The 25,463-nt window shown below is 44.2% G+C and overlaps 1 protein-coding gene across 24 annotated transcripts in view; it reads left to right on the top strand.

Annotated features, from left to right (window-relative positions):
• DOCK9 (dedicator of cytokinesis 9) overlaps window positions 1-25,463 on the top strand; it is a 288,486-nt gene that overhangs the window by 135,895 nt on the left and 127,128 nt on the right. For all 24 annotated transcript variants that reach the window (XM_027973748.3, XM_060394649.1, XM_060394644.1 and 21 more), the window contains exons 3-5: window positions 18,570-18,659; window positions 22,121-22,203; window positions 24,598-24,667. In XM_027973748.3, the coding sequence (XP_027829549.2) occupies window positions 18,570-18,659; window positions 22,121-22,203; window positions 24,598-24,667 (243 nt within the window). The remainder of the gene's footprint in view (window positions 1-18,569; window positions 18,660-22,120; window positions 22,204-24,597; window positions 24,668-25,463) is intronic.

Raw genomic sequence — 25,463 nt, 5'->3', positions numbered from 1 at the left:
ATGTTCCACTGATAAATGGTTTCAAATCATGGCCTAAAATACAGTGCCCTTGAAAACTTCATTACAAGAATAGGTTACCCAACTAAAAGATGAATAAATGGAAACCTCGGAATGAAGTCTTTTTTGACAACAGATTTGTTAACATGAGGAGTTAAATTAGATGATTATAAATTAGACTCCGTGTTGACATATTTTTCCTGTACTGTGCTCTAAGGAAGCTAAAGGTTATCTCAAGTTTCTCTGAGCATGAAGTATTAGTATCTGTTCTTCTTAGTATCAGTTAGAGTAACAAAGTTATTTCTAGTTTTGCAGCCTAGAATGAAAAATTTTATTTAAAAACTGGAGATCCAATTGCTTCAGAAGCAAACCAACCCCAGAAATAAGATACACTTAAATTTCATTTTTTATTTCACCAACAAAGAACCTGAATGTTTAAGCAGTTGTAGAAACAGGTGGTTAAAACTTTGAGAAAAACTCCTTTTTTCCTTTCACCTGTAACAACTTTTCTTGGGATACCAGACATAAATATTCTAGGAACAGCAAAGAACTCATTGACATTTTGCTAGCCAAGATTGAATGAAGAGTGTTAAGTTCTGTTTAGGGGAAGCTTTTTCAAAGATTAAGGAGCTTGAATTTCAGCTTTGATCCCCATCACAGTAATTGCAATGGGCCACATGGAAGTTTAGATGCTGTTGTTTTTTTTCCTAGGAGTCCTCCTGTATCCTAGTCTGGGAAGGCGATGTGCTTTCTTGCTAAATTGTCTCAGTGCTTTTATAACTATGTAGTTAGTTGATCCAGTGAAATGTCTTAGTGGTGTCGTGGGTTTCTTCTGTCTGTCCCTGCATTTTTAGGCAGAATTATTATTGTATTATCAGAGGCAGAGGGAATAAATTAGACAGGGGCAAGTATTTTACTTCATGTGAAATCAAGGTAGCAAGTTGGTTAGGAAATGGGTCAACTAGTGAGCAAAACGCATAGTGGGGTTGAGTTGTAATCCTACACTTTCCAGTTAAACAGTATTAGTTATTGCATTATTATATATTATGCTATTATATATTATAATATATATTATTACATATTATTAATAAGATAATAGAATTTGGTGTGAAATTCTGTCAAATATATTCAGAATGATAATTTATTAAACTGTGTATGGCAATGATGCATTTATACAGGTCACGTGTAGACCTCTGTTGGTATTGGTTAGCCCCTAAAGATGTCTGAGAACGAACCTGGTGGAGAGAAGGTTTGTTGTTGGATCTACTTGTCTAAGGTGGGAGAAGAGTGTTTAAAACAAAAGATCCCGAGAGACAGGAAGTCAATGTGAATTTCAAAAAGACAGTTCTCAGCTGTCAGAATATTTATGAAGTTTTATCTGCCAAGATTAGGGCAGGAATGCAGAAGCTCAGACAGCCCTCTCTAGCTGACTGCACTTGTGTTTTCAGAATCAGACTCTGGTGCTTTGGGGTCTTTCTGCTCTGTGTCTGCCCTGGCATCCTGGTTCTCCTCCCCAGCAATATCTTCTCTTCGTTCCCAACCTTCTAGAATGTTTTCACCTATGAGGCCACTTCAGATTCCATGTCTTCTGAAGCTGTTCAACTGAACTGAACTGAAGTCAGTCAGTCGTGTCCAACTCTTTGCGACCCCATAGACTGGGGCCTACCAGGTTCCTCTGTCCATGGGATTTTCTAGGCAATTGTGCTGGAATGGATTGCCGTTTCCTTCTCCAGGGGATCTTCCCAACCCAGGGCTTGAACCCGGGTCTCCCACATTGTAGACAGACGCTTTACCGTCTGAGCCACCAGGGAAGTCAAGTCCACAGTAATTTTTTCCGTCTTCTCTTTTTCTTCTAATACTTACTGTCTACGCTGTGTATCTGAACACCTAAGTGCATTGTCTAGAGCTTTTCAGTAATGGCTTCTCATGCTTTCTGTCTTCAAGAGTCTCCACCCAGACTGTGGCCTTGAGGAAGGCTCAGGTACTCTGTTGGTGCCTCTTTGACCTCCAGACATTATACTTTGGTGTCAGACATAAACTAATGAGGCATAAAGTTTGTAAGAAAGATATGAAAAGAGTAGGTCATATTCTACTTCTGAGGATATACCCAAAAGAATTGACAGCAGAGACTCAAAGAATTACTTGTACATCCCACATTCCTAGCAGGATTATTCATAGTAGCCAAAAGGCAGAAAAAAGCCCAAGAGTCTATCAATGGGAGAATGGATGAACAAATTGCATGCATACGCACAATGGAATATTATTCGTCCTTAAAAAGGAAGGAAATTCCGACACATGCTACAACATGAATGAACTTTGAGGCATTATGCTAATTGAAATGAGTCAAAAAGGAACAAATATTGTATGATTCCACTTATACGAGATACCTGGGATAGTCAGTTTATCAAGACAGAAAGTGAAATGGTGGTTGCCAGGAGATAAAGGGAGGTAATTGTTTAATGGGTACAGCGTTTCGATTCCACAAGATGAAAAGAGCCCTGTGCAAGATGGAGGATGTTCTTAATGCTACTGAATTGTACTCTTAAAAATGGTTGAGATGTAAATTTTTTGTTACGAATATTATGCCACAGTAGGAAAAAAAAAAAAAGAGCAGGTTGTTATGAGAGTTCTGTGCCATACAGATCTGAAATTGTTGTCTTCTAGAAGCTGTATGAGCTGTCAGGGCAAAGCGTGACTCTCTGATGCTCATTCAGTTGACGTTGCAGGGTGTATCGTCAATGTCAGATCTCTTCCACAAAAAAATTTAAAAGGGAAGATGGGAAAATTATTAATAATTGGAAGCTCTAGAAATGTTCACTTTTGGAAATGTTTAGTTACAGGAGAATCCTAGAGTGTTCTCAGCATTGTATCAAAAAAATGTGGTTAATTCATTTTCCTTTAAATAACATCCTGATCTTTATTTTTCCTCTGTTTCTTTTCCTCTTTGGCTTTCATGAGACTGATAAAGATCTACAAACCACTGACCTAAAAAGGAAACCAGGCCCCGCTACTTACAAAGGGCCTGGACGTCCCTCATCTCATTTCCCATCTGTCCTTTTGAAAAGAACTTTTTTTTATTCATGGTGTTTTGTCCTCACTTTTTATTACATGCTGCCAAAAAATAATTTCAATACTTTATTTTGGGCTTTTTATTGCAAAGTGCTCTTTTGACAAAATTCCTCAAAATTTTTATCAGTCTGCATTCAGTGGTCAATGATGTCCATTTCTGTGAGCATTGTGGTTTCTGGGATATTAGTTCATGTCAAGGATTGAACCTACCTGAAAAATCTGGATAAATAATGTTTCTAAATTGACACTGGCCAGACCCTCAGGAGATAAGAATTTTAATTCTATGTCAAATAATCCCTTTAATGAAAAATGGTGACAGGTCTTTTTTATCTTTTTTTTTTTTTATCATCAACTATGTCTTAAAAAGAAGAGCTTATTATTTTGAACAGCACTGATCAGCTGAGTTGAAGAGTGTATTTCTTTAGCATATAGTTTATAGCTATACTGATTGTGCAAAGGGCTCAGACAGCGTTCTTGCTTTTGAATTGCTCAAAACTTAGGAAAGGAGCTACTGAATTAACCTTAATAGTGAGAAGGAGAATGTGACTAGTATCATGACAAATCGAATCCCATGGAAATTTATTTTTGGAAGTTTAAGATAGTGGGACGTCCAGGTGCTGAGTCCTTTGTGCTTGTGTGCCTGCTAAGTCGCTTCTGTCATGTCTGACGCTTATAGATTGTAGTCCACCAGGCTCCTCTGTCCATGGGGTTCTCCAGGCAAGGATACTGGAGTGGGTTGCCATGCCCTTCTCCAGGGGCTCTTCCTAACCCAGGGATCAAACCTACGTCTCTTATGTCTCCTGCATTGGCAGGCAGGTTCTTACCACTAGTGCCACCTGGGACACCCTTAGTGGTTGGAAATGCAGAAGTCCAGCTGAAGAGCCAAGCCAGGGTTACTGATCTGGGCTCACCCACAGAAACATGAGACAGCAGTCAGAGGGGCCGAGCGCTTGAGGGTGCCCTCAAGGGACTGGATCTCAGGGAGCACCTTCACCTATGAGGAAGGGAGGTGAGTGAGAATCAGACAGAAAGTGGGAGGAGGACCAGGAAAGTTAGGGGCCCTGGAAGGCATCGAGAGGCCTTTGAAGAAGGCAGGCAGAAAAAGCCGGTGGCCCCGCAGTCCTGCCGCTGAGGTGGGAGAGTGGTCCTCGGTGCTGATAACCAGGGCATTTTGTCTTTGTGGTTGTTGTTCGCTCACGCAGTTGTGTCTGACTCTTTGAGGCCCCATGGACTGCCGCACGCCAGGCTTCCCTGTCCTTCAGCATCTCCCAGAGCTTGCTCAAACTCTTGTCCATTGAGTCGGTGATGTCATCCAACCATCTCACCCTCTGTCGTCCCCTTCTCCTCCTGCCTTCAGTCTTTCCCAGCATCAGAGTCTTTTCTAATGAGTCAGCTCTTTGCATCAGGTGGCTGAAGTATTTATTAGAGCTTTGGCTTCAGCATCAGTCCTTCTAATGAATAGGCATGTCGTTCCAATGAATAAGCATCCTAGGCATTGTTGCCTAGGATGGTCTTTTCCTGCCAGGGCTGAAGAATTGACTGAGCAGAGCACAGAGGTCAGCGTTGAATGGTAGCGGAGAGAAGGAATCCTCATGACTCAGAGCAGTAACAGGAGGTTTTGATCAGGACTGGGGAAATGAGAGAACAAGCTGGGAAGGGAAGCCCAGGAGTGAGGAAGAGGCCGAAGAGTTATGGGAGGATGTATTTGGAAGCAACGGCTCTTTAGAGGAATCTGTGGGGATGGAATGAAGGGTCTTTACAGGAAGAGTTCAGGAAGGAGAGAGAGTTCTGTTTCTGAAAGGGAGCAGAGGATTGGGTGTTAGAGAAATTGAGAGGCGCATTGGGCTGAGGGAGGGAATGTCAGGCTGGCCTGGTGAAGAACAGCCCGGGGGAGGGTTCGGAAGGGCAGGGGATGGGGAGGGCGTGGCAGCAGGTCAGCCCCCCACTGCTGTCACCGTGGCCGCAGCCGTCATCCTTTCTTACCTTGGTTAATCTGATCAGGTCTTCCAGGTCCTGTCCTTGCCCCTTTCCTGTCTGTCCTAACAGCATAGCCAGGATGATCTTTTAAAAAAGTAAGTGATCGGCAGGTCCAATCACCTCACGCCTGTGATCAGAGGCCCTCAGTGAAGTCTTACTGTGGCTTACTGTGTTCTTATCAATCACTGCCTCTGGCCCACTGTCTGCTGCAGCCCCACTGCCCTCCCTGGGGCTCATCTGGGAGCCTCCTGCCCCAGGGTCCCTTCTCGGGCTGTTCCCTCTGCCCAGTGCGCTCTTCACCCAGCTCTCCCCCACCTCCCGGCAGGCCTCCTTCCAACCCTTGCTCCCTGGTGGAGCCCTCGCCCGCTGCCAGGCCCTCCACCCGCTTCTGGGCCTTCTGGCTGTATCCAGCACGGTCCAGCTGGTGTGCCACCCAGGTGGGTGCTCCGGCCCTCCTCACTGCCCCCGGCGCCCCTCTGGGTCCCGTGCTCTGTCCCGGCAGAGAAGGCCCGTCCCTCAGCAGAGCAGGGCCGGTGCTGCGCTCCCATGAGCGGCCCTCGGGGGCGTGGCGATGTGTGCTCTGCGTCCTGTTAGGGAGCTGCGGCATTTGCACAGAAGGTGGGGTGACGCTGGCCCAGCAGTTGGGCAGCCCCGGGAGCTGCGGCACCTCCTGCAGAAACCCTTAGAGAAAACATCTGTCAGGTTGATCTCTGTGTTTACCTAGCACTTCAGACGTCTTCATTTTTCCTCAAGACAGCTTGGTGAGGCAGTAGCTTTTTTTTTTTTCCCCTACCACGCAGGCAATGTATGGCATGATTTTTGTTAGAAACACTATGCTGTGCTTAGGAAAACTTGTTATCAAGCAGGGAGTTGAGATTACCTACCTAAATAACTAGATGAAATAAAACATACACACACACACTCACAATATTACCTGCATAAGTGAGTCTAACATCTGATTTTCTCAGGTGGAATGAGAGGTATTGGATGGATCTGGAAGTCCGTCACCGAAGCAGTGTCTTCCCCATATCAGGCCACAGTTTCTTTCCTTCCTCCTTCCCTCTTCCCTGGTGGCTCAGCTGGTAAAGAATCCACCTGCAGTGCAGGAGACCTGGGTTTGATCCCTGGGTTAGGAAGATCCCCTGGAGAAGGGAAAGGCTACCCACTCCAATGTTCTGGCCTGGAGAATTCCATGGACTGTATAGTCCACGGGGTTGCAAAAAGTCAGACATGACTGAGCGGCTTTCCCTTTCCTTCTCTCCCTCTCATCCTCTCTCTTTCTTTCTCAAATCATCTTTGCTTTTTAAAAATAATAGGGTTTTTTAGCTCACATTTTAAATAGGTCTGAGAGAATGATGACACTTCCACAGTGAGTGGAACTGGGTAAGCACAGACCATACGAGTAACCAATGAAGAGTAGAATGATACTTCTATCTGTGTGATTAACATACATGTCTTAGGTTATTAAACACAGCTAACAGGCATTTATAGGGGAAGATTTGAAGCAAGATGAAATCTTTGGACAGTGCAAGCAGGTGGAGGGTTATTTATATTGTATCTCTACTATTCATTGAAAATCATTCTTTATTATAGTTATTTTAAGTATAAGACTTTTTTATTCTCTCCCCAAATAGAAAATAAAATCTCCATGAGAGTGGCAAACTATAGTCACTGGGTTTTTATTATAAATCATAGGGGTTTTTTTTGATTCACCTTTGCATTTGCTATGTTCCTATGACAGTGTTTTTATCCATGGTAGGCACTTAATATGTCTTGAATAAATGGATGGATTTGGAATCTCAACACTAGCTGCCTTGGAGGTCGTAAAAACCTAGCTCAAGGCGGTGGATGAGGGAGACAGAAGTGGGGGGAAAACATGTCCGCACGCAACAACAAAACCCCCAAGTCCTTGAAGAAAATGAAAACCGAGCTTTGGGCCTCAGAATTATCAGATGCCGTTTAACATATTACTGGACACACGCATGGGGCTTCCCTGCTGGCTCAGTGGTAAAGAATCCACGTACCAATGCAGGAGACATGAGTTTGATCCCTGGGTCAGGAAGATCCCCTGGAGGAGGGCATGGCAACCCACTCCAGTATTCATGCCTGGAGAATCCCGTGGACAGAGGAGCCTGGCGGGCTACAGTCCTTGGGGTCGCAAAGAGTCGGACACAACTTGTTGACTAAACAACAGGAGGCACACACTCTGTGGTTCCTGCACCCTGAACGGTCCTGCTGTGTCCACCCCTCTGCCTGGCCGAGCCCAGGTCCTGCTGAGTGTCCTGCCTGGGCCTGAGTGGCCTCGTATCAGCAGCGCCTGGAGTATGGGCCTGAAGCCCCTGAGGACGAGTTCAGGGAGCTCCACAAAGTCCCCTGATGGCAGGAGACCTCTAGTCAGGGCTTCCCCGCCTGCTCAGCATTTTATCCGGAAAGCGTAACCTCTGCTCCACTGTGTTTAAGATGGACTCTGCCTGGCACGCCAGGCGTAGAAGTGCTGCCCCAACAGGACCACTGTGATGACGGTGCTCACAGAGGGGTCTGTGTGAGGCTCCCCTTCACGCATGAGTGAGACCTTACGGAGTCACTCACTGAGTGCATGGAGGAGTGTGCCTTCCTAAGGCAAGTCCTGAAGGAACCTTATTGGGATATTGGAATTATATAAATAGTGGGCATGTTTTAATTGGACGCGTATTCACTATTTGGGCTTCCCTGGTGGCTCAGTGGCATAGAGTCCACCTGCCAAGCAGGAAACGTGGGTTTGATCCCTTTGATCTCAAAGACTCGGACTTAACTGAGCAACTAAACAACAACATATTCACTATTCACTATACTAGGTGTTTGCACAAAGGTAGGGTCTTTTAAACAACTAAAATTGTGTTCTAAAGAAGACACAGACAACTAGAAAATAAAAGAACTTAACTCTTGCCCACTCCTTCCTCAAAGCTTTGTTACTGAATGGAATGCTAGGTGCTCTAGGCACCAGGGTGGGCTTCCCTTGTGGCTCAGCTGGTAAAGAATCTCCCTGCAATGTGGAAGACCTGGGATTGATCCCTAGGTTGGGAAGATCTGCTGGAGAAGGGAACGGCTACTCACTGCAGTATTTTGGCCTGGAGAATTCCAGTTGGACACAACTGAGCGACTTCCACTTTCACATTTCACTTCACTAGGCACCAAGGTAGGGGTAAGACCTGAGATAAAGTCATCTGGTTCTAGATTTTAGCCCCAGTCTGTCTGTTAGTAATTTGGGTATTTTGGTAAGTGAGAAACCATCCTAAAATTCGCTTTTCTTAACCTGTAATTCAGAGGGTACATTTGCCCTAAAATCTGGGTTCTCATTGGATGTATGAGAATCCATAGAGGTAGCACTGTTCACGGAAGCTCTCTGTACACCCTGACCAGTGTCCTCCAGGCGGCGCAGAGGGGGTTGAGTGACCTAGGTGCTTATCAGAGCGTGCTTCCTCCCCGCTAGTAGCATCGTTTTGTTTTTGAGGGTGGCAGTTTTTAGTTGCAAAGTCATACGATGTGGAGAGCAGGCTTAGCCTCTTATTCATGGGGAAGCTGGCCCTGCCACTCGTTCCTGAGTGGCTACCTGGCTGCTCCTGGTCTTCTGGGCACCCTCTGTCTCTCCATCCTCACCTAGGCAGTGATACTTAAGAAGTGATTAAAAACCAGCCTCTTTGCTTAATACCAACCCCCCATCTCTCTAAAAACTGAACTTAATTGACAAGTCCAGTCACTAAGTATTCTGGACACTTAACTTAGTTAGAATTTACTGCCTTGAATAAGCTGTTATGTCATGTATAATCTGAGCGGGTGGGTTGCAAGGTAGCGGAATGGAATTTTTTATGACTCTCAAAGGTCTGCTGACATTTCTAAGTGTACATATATGACGCTTTAGGAAACAGAACATTATGCAGTGACAGAGCTCCTTGATGTCTCACCAGTTGCTAAGACAGTGTCTCCTTTGGAGCCTCAAGTGATCTTTCTTTTTTAAAAAAAATTCTTTATTTTCGGCCGCGCGGGGTCATCGTTGCCCTGCACAGTCTTTCTCTAATTGTGGCGAGCGGGGGCTACTCCTGTTGCAGAGCACGGGCTTCAGGAGTCACAGCTCTAGGAGCACAGGCTCAGCAGTCGCGGCACGCGGGCTTTGTTGCTCCGGGCACGTGGGCTCTTCCCAGACCAGCGATTGAACCTGTGCAGATTCTTATCCACTGTATCACCAAGGGAGTCCACCTCAAGTGATCTTCAAGTAAACAAGGCAGCCTTTGTTTAAAAGTCCCGATGACCCATTCACCCAGACGTTTATGTTATTAAAGGTGTTGGAGAAGCGAAGATGACCAGCACAGTCTGCGGTGCTTGAGTCTGGTAGGCGATACAGCAAGGGTTTTTGAGTCATTTCAGCAGAATCGCTTGCTGTGTGCTGCAGGAGGCGGGAGTGAGCCACTCCACCAGCCAGGCAGAGGGGGCCAGTGCCTTAGGGAGTGAGAAGTAGCTTGTCTGCTGGAGGTTGGAAGAAGGGCAGGAGGAGAGTCCAGGAAAGTCAGTACCACTGGTCATCAAAGGTCTTAGGTCACACCGAGCAGTCTGAAGTTTATTCTGATAGCAGTGAGGGGGTCACTGAAAGAATTTAAGCTGAGACAATGATGCTATGGATGAGAGTTTTAGAAAGATGACTGACATCTGTGCAGAGGGGTGGCGGAGGGAAGGCAGGCCTACCCATCAGGGAGGGTGCACACTGAGGGTTACACAGTTCAGTTCAGTTTAGTTCAGTCGCTCAGTCGTGTCTGACTCTTTGCAACCCCATGAATCGCAGCACGCCAGGCCTCCCTGTCCATCACCAACTCCCGGAGTCCCCCCAGACTCGCGTCCATCGAGTCAGTGATGCCATTCAGCCATTTCATCCTCTGTCGTCCCCTTCTTCTCCTGCCCCCCATCCCTCCCAGCATCAGAGTCTTTTCCAATGAGTCAACTCTTCGCATGAGGTGGCCAGAGTACTGGAGTTTCAGCTTTAGCATTATTCCTTCCAAAGAAATCCCAGGGCTGATCTCCTTCAGAATGGACTGTTTGGATCTCCTTGCAGTCCAAGGGACTCTCAAGAGTCTTCTCCAACACCACAGTTCAAAAGCATCAATTCTTCGGTGCTCAGCCTTCTTCACAGTCCAACTCGCACATCCATACATGACCTCAGGAAAAACCATAGCCTTGACTAGATGGACCTTAGTCAGCAAAGTAATGTCTCTGCTTTTGAATATATCTAGGTTGGTCATAACTTTTCTTCCAAGGAGTAAGTGTCTTTTAATTTCCTGGCTGCAGTCACCATCTGCAGTGATTCTGGAACCCAAAAAAATAAAGTCTGACACTGTTTCCACTGTTTCCCCATCTATTTCCCATGAAGTGATGGGACCAGATGCCATGATCTTTGTTTTCTGAATGTTGAGCTTTAAGCCAACTTTTTCACTCTCCTCTTTTACTTTCATCAAGAGGCTTTTAGCTCCTCTTCACTTTCTGCCATAAGGGTGGTGTCATCTGCATATCTGAGGTTATTGATATTTCTCCCTGCAGTCTTGATTCCAGCTTGTGTTTCTTCCAGTCCAGCGTTTCTTATGATGTACTCTGCATAGAAGTTAAATAAGCAGGGTGACAATATACGGCCTTGACGTACTCCTTTTCCTATTTGGAACCAGTTTGTTGTTACACAAGAGCCCCCTAAATTGTGTGTTGTCATGGCAATGGACAAGGAAAGTCCTTGAAGCCACAAGGTGACACTGTGAGGGAACAGAGACCATTAAAAGATAGAAGCTAGGGGACCATGCAGGGGCTGGTAAAGAGGAGCTGTCAGAGGCAGAGAGATGTCCACTTCTCTGTCCATATCAGGCTTGTCCTTGTGATGTTTTAATTCATTTCTTGGGCGTTTTGTTGTTGTTTGTTTGTTTTTTATGTGGGTCATTTTAAAAGCCTTTATTGGATCTGTTATAATACTGCTTCTGTTTTTTGTTTTGGTTTTTTGGCTGTGAGGCATGTGGAATCTTAGTTCCCCGACCAGGGATTGAACCCACATCCCTTGGCCTGGAAGGTGGAGTCTAACCCTGGACCACCAGGGAAGTCCTGGGAATTTGTCTTTTTTGTTTGTTTGTTTAAATCCCTTTAGAAACCTAAATGGAAATCTTTCTCCGGACTCTTGTCTGGTCCCAATGCTTTGTTTGTTTCCTTGATTATTAGTGAATTAAACACTGAAAATCCTCAGGAAACTGCCTCCCTGGAAATGGACTTGTCTGATCTTCATGGAACACTGTGGGTCAGTGGCCAAGCCATGATCTCCCCAGTGAGATGTGGGGAACGCCCTGGGTGAATTTCAGTTTCCAGCCTAGCTTGGGACTGAATCCTCTCGAAAGCGAGTCATCTGCTCTGAAACAAATGCCTCTGCCCAGATATCTGGAAAGGTTCCATTACTGCTGTGCCCAGTAAGTGGCAGCGAAGTCCCTAGCCTCATCCAAAGGGAGGTCTAACACCGTGCTGGATTTGCAACGTTTTAGTGCACTAACAGACGGATTCAAGGGGGCATTTCCAGCAGATTTGCAGGGACCCAGAGATGAAAGGAAGTAGGTATTGGGCGCTGTCTCTCTAGCAGGGGATAGTTGAAAATCCATTTGGCCCAGCTGACCACAATAGAAATTCAACCCAGGGCTTAACTCTTTAGCGAGGGAGAGAGGCTGGGCCCCAGAGAAGCCCGCCTGGGAACTCAGCCCTCCTGGGCTTTTGTTTCTCACACACCCACTTGCCTCCCTTCACAGAGCCCTGGCCTCTCCCACCCCCACTCCAAGGTGCCTTGCTCCTGGTAGACCAGAGTACTCGTTCTCTGGCAAATGCATATGAAGGGCTAGCTCTGCTAAGAAAATGAAAACAAACTTAATAATAAACACAAGTACAGGTGCTTCCCAGGTGGCTAGTGGTAAAGAACATGCCTGCTGATGCAGGGGATGTAAAAGACATGAGTTCAGTCCCTGGGTCAGAAAGATCCCCTGGAGGAGGAAATGGCAACCCACTCCAGTATTCTTGCCTGGAGAATCCCATGGACAGAGGGGCCTGGTGGGCTACAGTCCACGGGGTCTCAAAGAGTCAATTGGACATGACTTAGTGACTTATCTCACACACACAGACACACAGTTGCTTCATCTGGGATTACAGACAGGAGAGGTTGCCTGCTGAAATAGTCCACATCTTAGCCTGGGGGTGGGTTGGAGCTGACAGTTCTTGAGGCCTGGTGAGCTGGACTGTCCAGCAGGTGGTCAGAGTGGGCCTGGGGCCCTCTGCTCTGACTTTAGGCCGTCCCCAGGCCCCAAGATCCATCTTAAAGACAGTGGGAGCCTAGGTATTCCCTTCTGTCTCTCTGCCCTGCAGCCATACCTGCTGACTGGTTGCCAGGGAGGACCCTCTGCACCTCTTCTAACTGGTGCACTAGGGCCCCGCCTTCCTTTGAGGCTGTTCTGCTCAGGACACCCGAGGAGCCGGCTCTGAGCCCCACACTCCCTCCTGGGCTGCCCGTGGTGTTTGTTTTTCTCTCTCAGGGCGGACACTCCCAGCCCTGTGCTCCTTTGAACCAAGAGATGGGGAGAGTCTGTGGATCTGCACAGCTGGCTCGGGTTCCAGCCCACCCACTTCTCTGGGATCTTGTCTCCAGCTCATTGTTCCTGTGTCCCAGGGGGAGGGTGGGTCTTTTGTTTCAGTGTCTTAATTGAAGTCCTATAAAATAATGATATTTTAAACACCCAAGAGATATGCCTACTTCCCACCAGGAATGAAGAGGGTTGTTTAATGCCCATTGTAAAATGATTAATAAAAAAATCTCACGTGCTATGAATTGAGAGGATTAGAAAAATAAAGAAATGATGATACAAAAGAACATCTTTGTTAATACTAACAGCCTGTATTTAAGTCAACACAGTGAATCTCCCCTCCTTGTAATACAATTCCTTTCATAAAAACACATTAAAACTATTCCTTTAAGAAAATAAGTGGGATAATCAAAAGATATTCATCTTGTTTATGGACATTTTTTAAGTTTTTAGTTTCTCAAAGAGCAATTCGTCATGCTCAGATAATAAATCATTTGTGGAGAGAGAGACCTAGAATTCCATGGAACTGTGGAGTTTTTAAACCACAAAGGAAACCTGGAGATCCTAGAAAACCTTGGATGTGGAAGGTTAAAACTTTCCTCCAAGACCATACAGCTAATTAGAGGCAGAGCTCAGATGAGAACTCAGGTTTCCTGGCCCTCAAGTCCAACCTCTTTCCAAGATCACTTCTCAAATTCTTCCATAGGAAGTTTAATTAAATTATGCGCCTCACATTGCTTGTGGTTTGAAACATGAGTGCCTTGGTATCCCGGCTTCAGTGGGGTCAGAGTAGCATGTTAGACCGCACTGGTGGAGGAAAGACGGAGCCCTAGCCAGGTTGGGGGCAGGAAATTCATTAGTAAGAGGGATTCCAAGTTAAAGCTAAAGAAACAGGGCCGTGGCAGGCCATCAGGGGAGAGCAGTGAGTGGTAGGAAGAGGAGTGGAAGATGCCAGGAAGCCTGGGCTGGGGCCCAGGAGGGGAGACATGGTACCCTTCAGGGGCCCTGCTTCCTTGGGCTAAGCATCCCACTTTCCATATGTGGCTCATAGCTATTCAAGTGACCCGTTTTTGGAGGGAATCGTTTCAGCCAAGAGAAAAAAGAAGTTTATAAAATAAAAAAGTCTCTATTTGAAATTTGGCCTTCCAAACTAGATGTGGCTGTAGTCGTAAAATGTAACCTTCCTATTGGGGTCTGGGGGTACCTCTGCATTTTATCATTTCACTCCATTAAAAAAAAGTTCAGGGACTTCCCTGTTGGTCCAGAGGTTAAGACTTAACCCTCCAACACAGGCAGTGTGAGTTCGATCCCTGGTCAAGGAGCTAAGGAACCTACATGTCTTATGGCCCCAAAACTGACACATAAAAAGCAGTATTGTAAAGGTTTCAATAAAGACTTAAGAAAATACTGCTTTAAAAAAATCTAATAAAGCCAATAAAGGCTCTCAGGGGTTCATGCATCACTATGTAAGTCCTTTGGAAGAGAACTTCACCTTTTCCTCCTCCTTTTGCAGTCCTAGTTAAGTTTCCTTTTTAATTAATCTTAAAATTTTGTGAAAGGTCTCATAAGATTCATGCCCATGCTTGGCCAAGGTGATTAAGGATTTCTGTGCGTCAAGCACTGCCCAGACTTAACCTAAGTAACAGTATCAACTGGAAATGATTTAATCTATTATAGTAGCTGGAAGAAGGCTTTTATTTTTAAGTTGTATTTTGTGCTCTTAGATTTATATCCCAAAGGTTGTCTGAAATGCTATGTTTAGGTTCAATTTCCAGATCTTATCACACTTCATAGTGTGTAATTTTTTTTCTCCCTACCCCTTGCACAAAAAAGACTTGTAGCTTTTTCAGTAGAAAAAGGGGCCACCTGTGGCTTTCCAGGTGGTGCTAGTGACAAAGAACCACCCCTGCCAACGCAAGAGACATAAGAGACATGAGTTCGATCCTTGGGTGGGGAAGATCCCCTGAAGGAGGAAATGGCAACCCACTCTGGTATTCTTGCCTGGAGAACCCCATGGACGGAGGAGCCTGGCAGGCTACAGTCCATGGAGTCACAAAAGAGTCGGATGTGACCTAAGCAACTTAGCACACAGGCACCCCTTGTACATTGACTTTTTAGTAGACTGGAAATGATTTATTTCCAAACAAAGGAATGGGACTAACGCTCTTTACATGTCCACCTTGGTGTTGATTTATATAAAGTGGCTGCAGACCTGTTTTTTAGCAGGAATATGATTTTAATGAGTGGGAAAGAATACCACAGCAATGAAAAAGAGATCTAAGCTCATTTCTGAGATGAATTTTAGTCTTCATGAGTAGAAATCAGATATTGATTTGGAATCTGTTAGTCAGATAAATGAAACTACAGAAATTTAATGTGAATCGATTTGACATGCAATAGACTATTACCTGAATGTGACTTTTAATACATAAAATATATGGAGAAATTAAAATAGAGCATTCACTTACTTATGCGACAGTCTTCCCTTGTCAATTCCATAATGGACCAGAGGACTTTTTGAAATAATAGGGAGAAAAGCTGCAAGTAATGGATGATTATTGGTAGGCTCCTATTTCTATCTCCATTGACTGTTTTATCCATTCATTTCTTGAAACATTTACTGAGTACTTAGCAGATAGAAAGATATGTCTTCTGCCCTCAAAGGAACCCAGAGTCTGGATGGAAGGGGAAAAAAGGACATGTGTCTGCAGAAGGGTTTTGGATAATGGAGTCAGAGATTGACGAGCTATCAGAGCTCAATTGACGAGCTATTGACCACCCCCAAGGTGTGGTTTATAAGGTCACCAAGGTCTGGATTCAGATCTCAACTTTCAAAGCCTGGAGACTGGGTTTCGGCTGGTATGACCAGAGTTGTCTGGGCTCAGTTAGCTTGTAGTAGCTAACTCTGTGAGAGAATAAACCAGAATACCATTTGATACTGTGCACTGAGAACTAGTAGGCTTCCCTAGTAGCTCAGCTGGTAAAGAATCTGCCTGCACTGCTGGAGACCTGGGTTCGATCCCTAGGTTGGAAGATCCCCTGGAGAAGGAACAGCTACCCACTCCAGTATTCTGGCCTGGAGAATTCGGTGGACTATATATAGTCCATGGGGTCGAAAAGAGTGACTGAGAGTCATCTTCTTGGCGTTCTCTTCTCCTCCCTGTTGGATTTAGACTCTGCTACCCTTTCCGCTCATTCCAGCCTGTGATTTTGTGTTCTTCTTTCCTACACCTTTCTGGTATGGTGGGTGGTTAGAAACACATGGTTGATTGGTTTAATTATGCCCAATGCTCTCCTATCTGCTAAAGGTCAAGTCTGTCTCTAATGGCTAAAGTTTCTTTCTTTTTAGAATGAGAGCATAATGTCACTTTGATCCACAATAATAATTTTTTTTAAAAAAGGTTCATTTACTATTTCTCACCTTTAAGAAGTATTTGGATAAGTGTCACATAATTAAAGTTTCTTGAGTTGTTAATTCCACCAGGAAAATTCTATAGTAAATTTTCTTTCTTCCTGATGTTGTGATGGGGATTGGGCCAGAAATAACCCTAAAAGTCCTATTTCTTGACCTGAGTTATTTCATGAACATTTTAAAAGTGTGATAATTAATTTTTTAAAAATCTTGAGAGAACCAAATAAATCAAGATAAGGACGCAGTAAGTGAGGATGTAGAATATGTCCTCCTTTGAAGTGTATGTAATTTCTTTATTATACCTGATTCTTAGCACTTTTGACAATCTCTTGTATTGTGCGACTTTGAAGCTTTTGGAATAGATTATGCTCCAGTGCTTACTGTCACTCATCTCTGTGGCCTTTCATGGAACCAGGTGTATAATAAGGGTCACTGTGACTTTCACGATGAAACCAAGGGCCAGGGTGTTGAAAGCCCTCCTGGAGGAGGCTGAATAAATCAACAATTCACCTGTAAGGACTTAGGTAGAGAACAGAGTTCCTCGCTTCTCTTCCTTTAGCCTGATGCTGCTGCTGCTAAGTTGCTTCAGTCATGTCTGACTCTGTGCGACCCCATAGACGGCAGCCTACCAGGCTCCGCCGTCCCTGGGGTTCTCCAGGCAAGAACACTGGAGTGGGTTGCCATTTCCTTCTCCAATGCATGAAAGTGAAAAGTGAAGTCGCTCAGTTGTGTCGGACTCTTAGTGACCCCATGGACTGCAGCCCACCAGACTCCTCCGTCCATGGGATTTTCCAGGCAAGAGTACTGGAGTGGGGTGCCATTGCTAAAAGAGGCTTATTCTAAAAGTTGGATTTGATTATTTTCAAAGATGGACACAGTGCAAGTAAAGAGTGAATACAGGTGAAGTGGACACCACAGGGGGGAAACATAGGCAAGAAATAAGATTCTTTAAAAAATGTATGCCCTTTATACCCTGAGAAAACCGTGGTTGAAAAAGACATTTGTACCCCAATGTTCATTGCAGCACTATTTACAGTAGCTATGACATGGAAGAAACCTAGATGTCCATCAACTAATGAATGGATAAAGAAGCTGCGGTACATATATACAATGGAATATTACTCAGCCATAAAAAGGAACACATTTGAGTCAGTTTTAATGAGGTAGATGAACCTAGAGCCTATTATATAGAGTGAAGTAAGTTAGAAAGAGAAAAAGATCATATTTTAAAGCATATATATGGAATTTAGAAAAATGGTACTGATGAACCTATTTGCAGGATAGTAACGGAGATACAGACATAGAGAACAGATTTGTGGACATGGTGGGAAGGAGAGGGTTGGACAAATTGAGAGAGTAGCATGGAAACATACACAGTACCATATGTAAAATAGATAGCAATGGGAATTTGCTCTGTGACTCTGGGAACTAGCCTGGAGGGGTGGGATGGAGTGGGAGGTGGGAGGGAGTTTCAAGAGTGAGGGAACATGTGTATACGTGTGGCCGGCTTATGTTGGTGTATAGCAGAAACCAACATAATATTGTAAAGAGTTATCCTTCAATTAAAAATAAATTTTTAAACAATGTATACCCTGGAGTTCTTCCCCTGTGCTGGAGGAGGAGGGACCACAGATTTTACCCGAAGTTTCCTCCAGCCTTAGAAAGAAGAGAAACAGCTGGACAGAGGCTGGGCAATCCCAGCTTAGTAATTAGCCCAAAGATGGATTCTGTCAACACGATGGTTTCACGTGTGCTGTTTTTATAGCTCTGATCTGTTAATAGTAACCCAAGAATTACAGTCGATGGGAGAAAAAAAAAATCTAGAACATTTCTTTCTGAAACCCAAGGCCTGGTTATCTCATACTGACACTACAGTCCCTTCCAAACAGCATTAATTAGGGTAGATTAATTAGGTAGATTTGCTGCCTAAAGTCATGAGACTTTTTATTCTTTATGCATTTAAGCCTCATGACACAAGAGCAGTTGCAAGTTATAGGAGGGAAGGTAGTGTTCACAAGTCACAGATTCAGTCAACAAACATGGATTAAGGACCTGCCACGTGTCCCGCTGGGGATGTGGCAGTAAATAAGAATGGGTGTAAAAGGCAGGTAAGAGGCGTATGGACAACTATGCGAATGTGTTTAATGGCCCTGAACCTGGACCCTTAAAATGATTCAAATGGTAAACGTAATGTCTGACTTACCACGATTTTAAAAAGGCAGTTAAGGCAAGTAAAAGGCAACTAGATCAAGCACGTGGGGTGGGGGAGTGTGAGGGTCTCTGGAAGTGGCCTCTTCCCTGCCTGCAGTGGGTCCTTGGGCCCCGCGGTGCAGAGGAACTTGGGAGCCACTGCCCTCACCGTTTGCACTTTAAGGAGCCAGCTGGGGTCTGGGGTCTGCAGTTCCTGACCTGAGGCGGAAGGGGAAGGGCCCGCCACCCCAAGAGGCTGGCACCTTTCCGTCTCCACTCATCAAGTCTCGTCCTGGTGCTCTCCTTCACAGACGGCCCTCCTGAGACGACAGGACCGGTACCAGCGCTCCACCGTGCCCCCCAACGCACAGCAGGACGCCCAGAGCCTATTCGTGACAGAGGTAATGTGCTGCTTCTACACTAGTTCATGTGTTCATTAAGTGATTTTTCTCTAGCGCCGCCTCCCCCTTTAAAAATTTCAGTGGTATTTTCAAGACAGTGTCAGAGAAAGACAGTTACATTTTTATCACGGCCATTAAAATAGTCAACAGACTAAAGTGCAGTTTTCCGAGTCTGAAACGTGGACAGAAATGTCAACAGGGGTCCATCTGATGACAAAACACAAATTTGATAGAACTTATTTCATAGGCTTAAAAATAGAGTAACTTGTAAGTGGACACCTGGCAGACATCGATATTCTTTTCAAGGGAGACTCAGCACATGCATTTATGTATTTGTTGACTTCATATATATGTTTGTACATGTAACTTTTTATTGATACTAGTTCAGTATTCACGAAATGGCAGGTAATAATGAGTATGATAACTATCCTTTATCAATATATGATTATTATTACTTTTGTTTGATCATACAGGTAATGACTCTCTTGTTAAGGAGGAAAGAGAAATTATTACTGCATCGAGATTGCCTTCTTTTTCTTTCTGGGGTTTGTTTCTTCCTCCAGGTGCCTTTAGATGGGATGGATGAATTAGGTGTTTTAACCTTGTTTCTTGAAGTGCTCCTTCAGTTAAAAAAAAACAGTGAATTTTTATCCCCATTCTTCTAGTTGATGTTTAGAAGCTAACCATGCCGTCAATAAATTTGCCTGCTACAAAGGAGCTACGCTATTGTAAGTGAAGGCCAATTACAATAACAACATTTAGATTCCATGGATTGTTAAAGATTTTTTTTTTTTTTTGATGTGGGCCATGTTTAAATAGCTTGCTTATTTTGGACTGAGCTGGGTCTTCGTTGTTTCAAGGGCTTTTCTCCCGTTACAGTGAGTGGGGGCCACTCTTTGCTGCAGTGGCTTCTCCTGTTGCAGAGAACGGGCTCTAGAGCAGTCTCAGAAGTGGCACACGGGCTTGGTTGCTCCAAGGCACATGGGATCTTCCTGGATCAGGGATCGAACCCGTGTCTCCTGCATTGGCAGGTGGATTCTTCACCACTGAGCCACCAGGGAAGCCCGCCGTTGGGATTTTTGAAAAAACTGAACATGTGGTTAAATTGTCTGAAGTATGTTCTCTTATTGTTTTGAAAAGGTAACTTCTTGCCTTATCTCCTTTGCCGCTCTGCTCGTAACACTGATGCAAGACAAATGCAGTCTGATATGTTTACATCATCTCAAATGTTTGTTTTAAAACAGGACACAGGCACACCGTCCTGCAGCCTGTTTTGATAAAGAAAGTCACATTGTGGCACAGCCACGCCCCTCGCTCACAGATGCCTGTGACTGCTTGACATCACTGCTCAGACTTGATGGTTGCGACAGTGTGTCCCTCAGAGCCGAAAACATTCACTATCTCGCCTTCTGCAGAAAACGTTTGCTGATCCTTGTTTTAAGGCATATCATAAAACTTAATTACTAATTCAACTCTCCCAGTTTCTTAAAAAATAGAATTTTTGAAGGACGCCTCTCCATCAGAGTTCTTTCATCGCTACAGTTTGAGCAATAGCGACTTCTGTGTGCAGGGGCCAGCACAGCCCCACCCTCTTGGGCCCCTTCCACCAGGGTGGAGTGCCCCAGCACTTCCTCCCCATCCTCTTGTCCATGGGAGGATGACCTAATGGCTTAAAAACACACACACACACACACACACACACACACACACACACACACACAAAACCTTTCAGTGTAACTTCAAAATATTATTTGAATTTCATGACTTTGAAAGGTCAGTCATGAAACCAGCCGGTCAGATTCCTGCTTCTTTAGAGATAGTTCTCCAGGTACTGATTTCTGATCGAACCCCTTGTCTTCTGGACTTTCTGCACCCCCAGTCTCGTGGGGGTTGCTTACCTTGTTCTCTGTTCCTGCCTTGGAATTCAGCTTGTGCCTGCCATGTGGGCAGTCAACAATGGCTTATGAAACAAGTGACTCTCTGGCTACTTAACCTGGTTAACTATATTTTTTGCAGTTTCTAATTTTTTTTTTTAATGCTTGCTCCTTGGAAGGAAGCTATGACAAACCTATACAGCATATTAAAATGCAGAGACATGACTTTACCAACAAAGGTCCACATAGTCAAGGCTATGGTTTTTCCAGCAGTCATGTATGGATGTGGGAGTTGGACCATAAAGAAAGCTGGGCACGGAAGAATTAATGCCTTAGAATTGTGGTGCTGGAGAAAATCTTGAGAGTCCCTTGGACTGCAAGGAGATCCAACCAGTCAATCCTAAAGGAAATCATTCCTGAATATTCATTGGAAGGACTGATGCTGAAGGTGGAAACTCTGATACTTTGACCACCTGATGTGAAGAACTGGCTCATTGGAAAAGACCCTGATGCTGGGAAAGACTGAAGGCAGGAGGAGAAGGGGACAACAGAGGATGAGATGGTTGGATGGCATAACCCACTCAATGGACATGAGTTTGAGCAAACTCTGGGAGATAGTAAAGGATGGGGAAGCCTGGCATGCTGTAGTCCATGGAGTCACAAAGAGTCGGCCACAACTTAGTGACTGAACAACAAATAGTTTAAAATATGTAATCTGTAGTTATCTTTCTTATCCATTTTGCCTAAGATATTAAAAATCTGGACACTCAGGTGTGTGTTCATAAATACACTGATTGTGTACAAGTATATACTTATTTGGGCTTCCCTAGTGGCTCAGGGGTAAAGAATCCACCTGCAGTGCAGGAGCCGCAGGAGATGTGGGTTTGATCCCTGGGTCAGGAAGATCCCCTGGAGGAAGACGTGGCTACCCACTCCAGTATTCTTGCCTGGAGAATCCCATGGACAGAGGAGCCTGGCGGGCTACAGTCCATGGGGTTCCAAAGAGTCGGACATGACTGAATCGACTTAGCATGCATGCATACGTGAAGAGGTCATGGTGTCACTGTGAACTGGAATCTAAATCTTTCTTTCTAGTTACCTCACACCATCCCTTATAAATAAAATGAGATGCTGAGGGCAAATGTATGTAATACTGACTAATGAGCAAGTTGTAATGTGTTGTAAATACCATGAAAGAGTCTTTAGGGTCGCACTTTTCATTTACTTTCATGTTCTCATAGAGGCCACATGACTTCTTAGGAACCTATTGGGTTTAAGACAGAAGCAACATGTTGTTATGTAAATGGAGGAGGTGAGGTTTGTCTCTTTGTAACCTCTGTTCCTGGACCACGAATGATAGTGACTTTAATGACCCCTCTCCCAAGTGTAATGTTTCGGTGGGTCTTAAGCTTCAAGGGACCTCTGTCTGTGGTGGAATTTCAGGCATGAGAGGGTTGAGAGGAAATAACTATTTTGATGTTGGTGTGGGTGTGCATTCATAAACTTTCCCAAATGTTCTCCAGAAGTCATCACATGTCTTTTTCCTTTTTCGCTTACTCTTGCTATTTTTTCTGCTCCTCCCAATAGTGCATCAAAACCTATAACTCTGACTGGCATCTTGTGAACTATAAATATGAAGATTACTCAGGAGAGTTTCGACAGCTTCCAAAGTGAGTACACGAACTGGCTGCACAAGATGGGGTTAAACACACAGAGAAAGGTCTTTGTACTTGAAACACTTCGGGAAGTGAGTAACTTCACATGCAATCAGAGTGATCACAGAACGTGTTTCTAGATGGTTTATGTGTATGTGGAGGCTTCCTTGGTAGCTCAGCTGGTAAAGAATCCACCTGCAATGCCAGAGACCCTGGTTCGATTCCTGGGTCAGGAAGATCCCCTGAAGAAGAGATAGGCTACCCACTCCAGTATCGTTGGGCTTTCCAGGTGGCTCAGCTGGTAGAGTCCGCCTGCAATACAGGAAACCTGGGTTCAATCCCTGGGTTGGGAAGATCCCCTGGAGAAGGGAAAGGCTACCCCCTCCAGTATCATTGGGCTTTGCAGGTGGCTCAGCTGGTAAAGAGTCTGTCCACAATGTGGGAGACCTGCGTTCGATCCTAGGTTGAGAAGATCCCCTGGAGAAGGGAAAGGCTACCCACTCCAGTATTCTGGGCTGGAGAATTCCATTTACTATATTATATAGTCCGTGGGGTGGGAAAGAATTGGACACAACTGAGCGACTTTCACTTTCAATGCTTTTCACTTTTTGTGTGTATGTGGGTTAGCTGTTGTTTACAGGGAATTTGACCATAGAACTTAAACCTAGTACTATGGGATTGGTCAGTGATAAACTCATGGATGGTTTAATTGTGTTCAGTACCACTCAGGGTACCACTGATAAAACACAAACAGGTGAGGTTTTTTTTTTTTTTTTTAAAGTGAGAAATAGGAAACAAAGTAAATATAAGGGTATTGAACTATGTTGGGGTGTGTTTTATCTTAAAAAGAATATTTTGAAGAGACATGAAAAGCATTTTATATTGAACAAAGTTTATATTTTAAAAAGCACTTTCCCAGACAAATTTCTTCACTTCCTTTAAGGTATTAACTCATTCTGAACTATGCCAAAAGGCAGTGTGTTTAGACTGATAGTTAAAGGGTAGTTAAAGTAAACCTGGTATAGATAGGTCTTGCCTTGAGAGGAGATCTGCTATAAAGTGGCACATCATGAAATGATACAGTTGGCAAATTTTGGTTTATTATGAAAGTTGAAAGCAAACAGTGATGGATTTTGTGTCAAAAGTAACTGTTGCCAATGAAAATTGTACTTGAGACTCTATTAATAATATATTTTTCTTTGTGTTTGTTGCATCTGTGAGTTTGAACTGTTTTTACTGTTCTCAATGGACCTAGCTGTTTGTTTCTTTTTTTCTGTTTGTGTGGTTCAGCCACTCCTTAAGAGTGTTCAGCCAACTTCCCAGTCTTTTCTTTTAAACCTCGGCTGAGAACACTCCCTTCCAGCATTGTCTTCTCCAGATGGCTGTGCTCCTTGCTTCTATATTTACCCAACACTCATCCTGGCCTTGATTCTTCCCCTTTAACTGAATTCACCTATGGTTACTGATGGGCTTGTTCATGCTGTTCCCATGACTGAAAGAGAACAGACTGAGGATATAGTATGTTTACTACACGATAATACTGTTGCTGCTGGTGGATTTTACCTCTGAGCATTAATAAAGAGTTTCAATCATGTGATGATGAGGAGGAGTTTGTGACAGTGACTTAAGAACATAGATTCTATAGTCTGTGGTGTCATCTACTTCCTCTGCCCTCTGTTAGCCTCAGTGTCCTCATCTGTTAAGTGGTCTTAGCACCGGTTCCCACCATCTAAAGGATGAAGGGAAGTGCCACATGTGGAGTGCAGCACAGTGCCTAGCATGTAATAGCTGGAACTGTTATTGTCCTCTTTTTATCATTAATACCATCATCATTAAGACTGCTTTGCAGTCACTTCAAAGAAAGTGACCTCATTTAAGCTTCATATTAAAGTTATTCTGCTGCTGCTGCTACTGCTAAGTCACTTCAGTCATGTCCGACTCTGTGCGACCCCATCTGGCAGCCCACCAGGCTTCGCTGTCCCTGGGATTCTCCAGGCAAGAACACTGGAGTGGGTTGCCATTTCCTTCTCCAGTGCATGAAAGTGAAAAGTGAAAGTGAAGTCGCTCAGTCGTGTTGGACTCTTCATGACTCCATGGACTGCAGCCCACCAGGCTCCTCCGTCCATGGGATTTTCCATGCAAGAGTACTGGAGTGGGTTGCCATTGCCTTCTTCGCCATGTCTTTATTTCTTCGTACACATTACCATTATTAATATGCCTAACTCCCAGCAAGCTATGCCATCTTGTCTGTATAGCTTTTGGGAGCAATGTCGTCAGTTGTTTCCATTCTTCAGCCAAGTGGCCCAGCTTTGGATTTGTTAAAGGCTTGTTCCTCTGATGTGAGAAGAAATGTGGCATCTCTTCATAGACTAGGTAATTCTAAAACAAGTGTCTTTCTTCTTTTTTAAGCAAATTGGCCAAGTTGGATAAACTTCCAGTTCATGTCTATGAAGTGGACGAGGAGGTCGACAAAGATGAGGTAGGATTGCTCGCTTATGGATTTAAAAATCGACTTAGTTCACAGTTAGATGATTCATTGGAAAATTACCAACATATATCCAAAATAGGAATTAGAATGTTTCTTGAAACAGGGGAAGAATTTTTTTTTAATGTCTTGTTTGATTGAAATAATGGTCTCTGTTTCAACTGGACTGCATAGCATTGCCTGTTCCTCTGGTCCTTGTTTATTTGTTCTGAGATGGTTTTCAAAGGCAAGATTTGGCTACATTGTTAAAAAGATCAAGATAACTTAGATCCCAGGTTTAGGTTGTTTTTCAAGGGATATTTGACACAAACTGGCAGCCAGTAGGTTTTAAATGGCTGTTTCTTCAGGGAGAGCTTTGAGTGAAGTAAATGGCACCCAGAAGCTCTGATTTTAACCAGCCCACTTTCCCTGCTGTTGGAGGATGGGTGATGACTAGGCATGTGTAAAGAATGCTGAGTTGGGGCATTAAGTGTATTGCGTGCACCTAGCAAGGAAAACCTAATAAAAAAGTTAGTACCACCCGTCTCTGCATTTCTTCTTCTCCCCTACTCAGCTCAATGCGGGCATTAATAATGTGCACAGCAGCGAAGTATTTCAGAAACCACTTCAGAAATATTCTGGGAAGAGTCAGTGGTCATTTGAAATGAAAAACAAGATATTAAAACCTTGGTGTGAATTAATAGTGAGAGGAGGACTGATAGAAATAACATGTAAGGGCACACAGCAAACTGTGAAATCCTAGGCAGGTGAGTTGTTTCTATTATTGCAGATAATAATGGCAGCAGTAAAA

Source organism: Ovis aries, chromosome 10 (assembly GCF_016772045.2).
Source record: "Ovis aries strain OAR_USU_Benz2616 breed Rambouillet chromosome 10, ARS-UI_Ramb_v3.0, whole genome shotgun sequence".
Lineage (NCBI taxonomy): Eukaryota > Metazoa > Chordata > Mammalia > Artiodactyla > Bovidae > Ovis > Ovis aries.
This window is presented reverse-complemented; position numbering and strand designations above follow the sequence as displayed.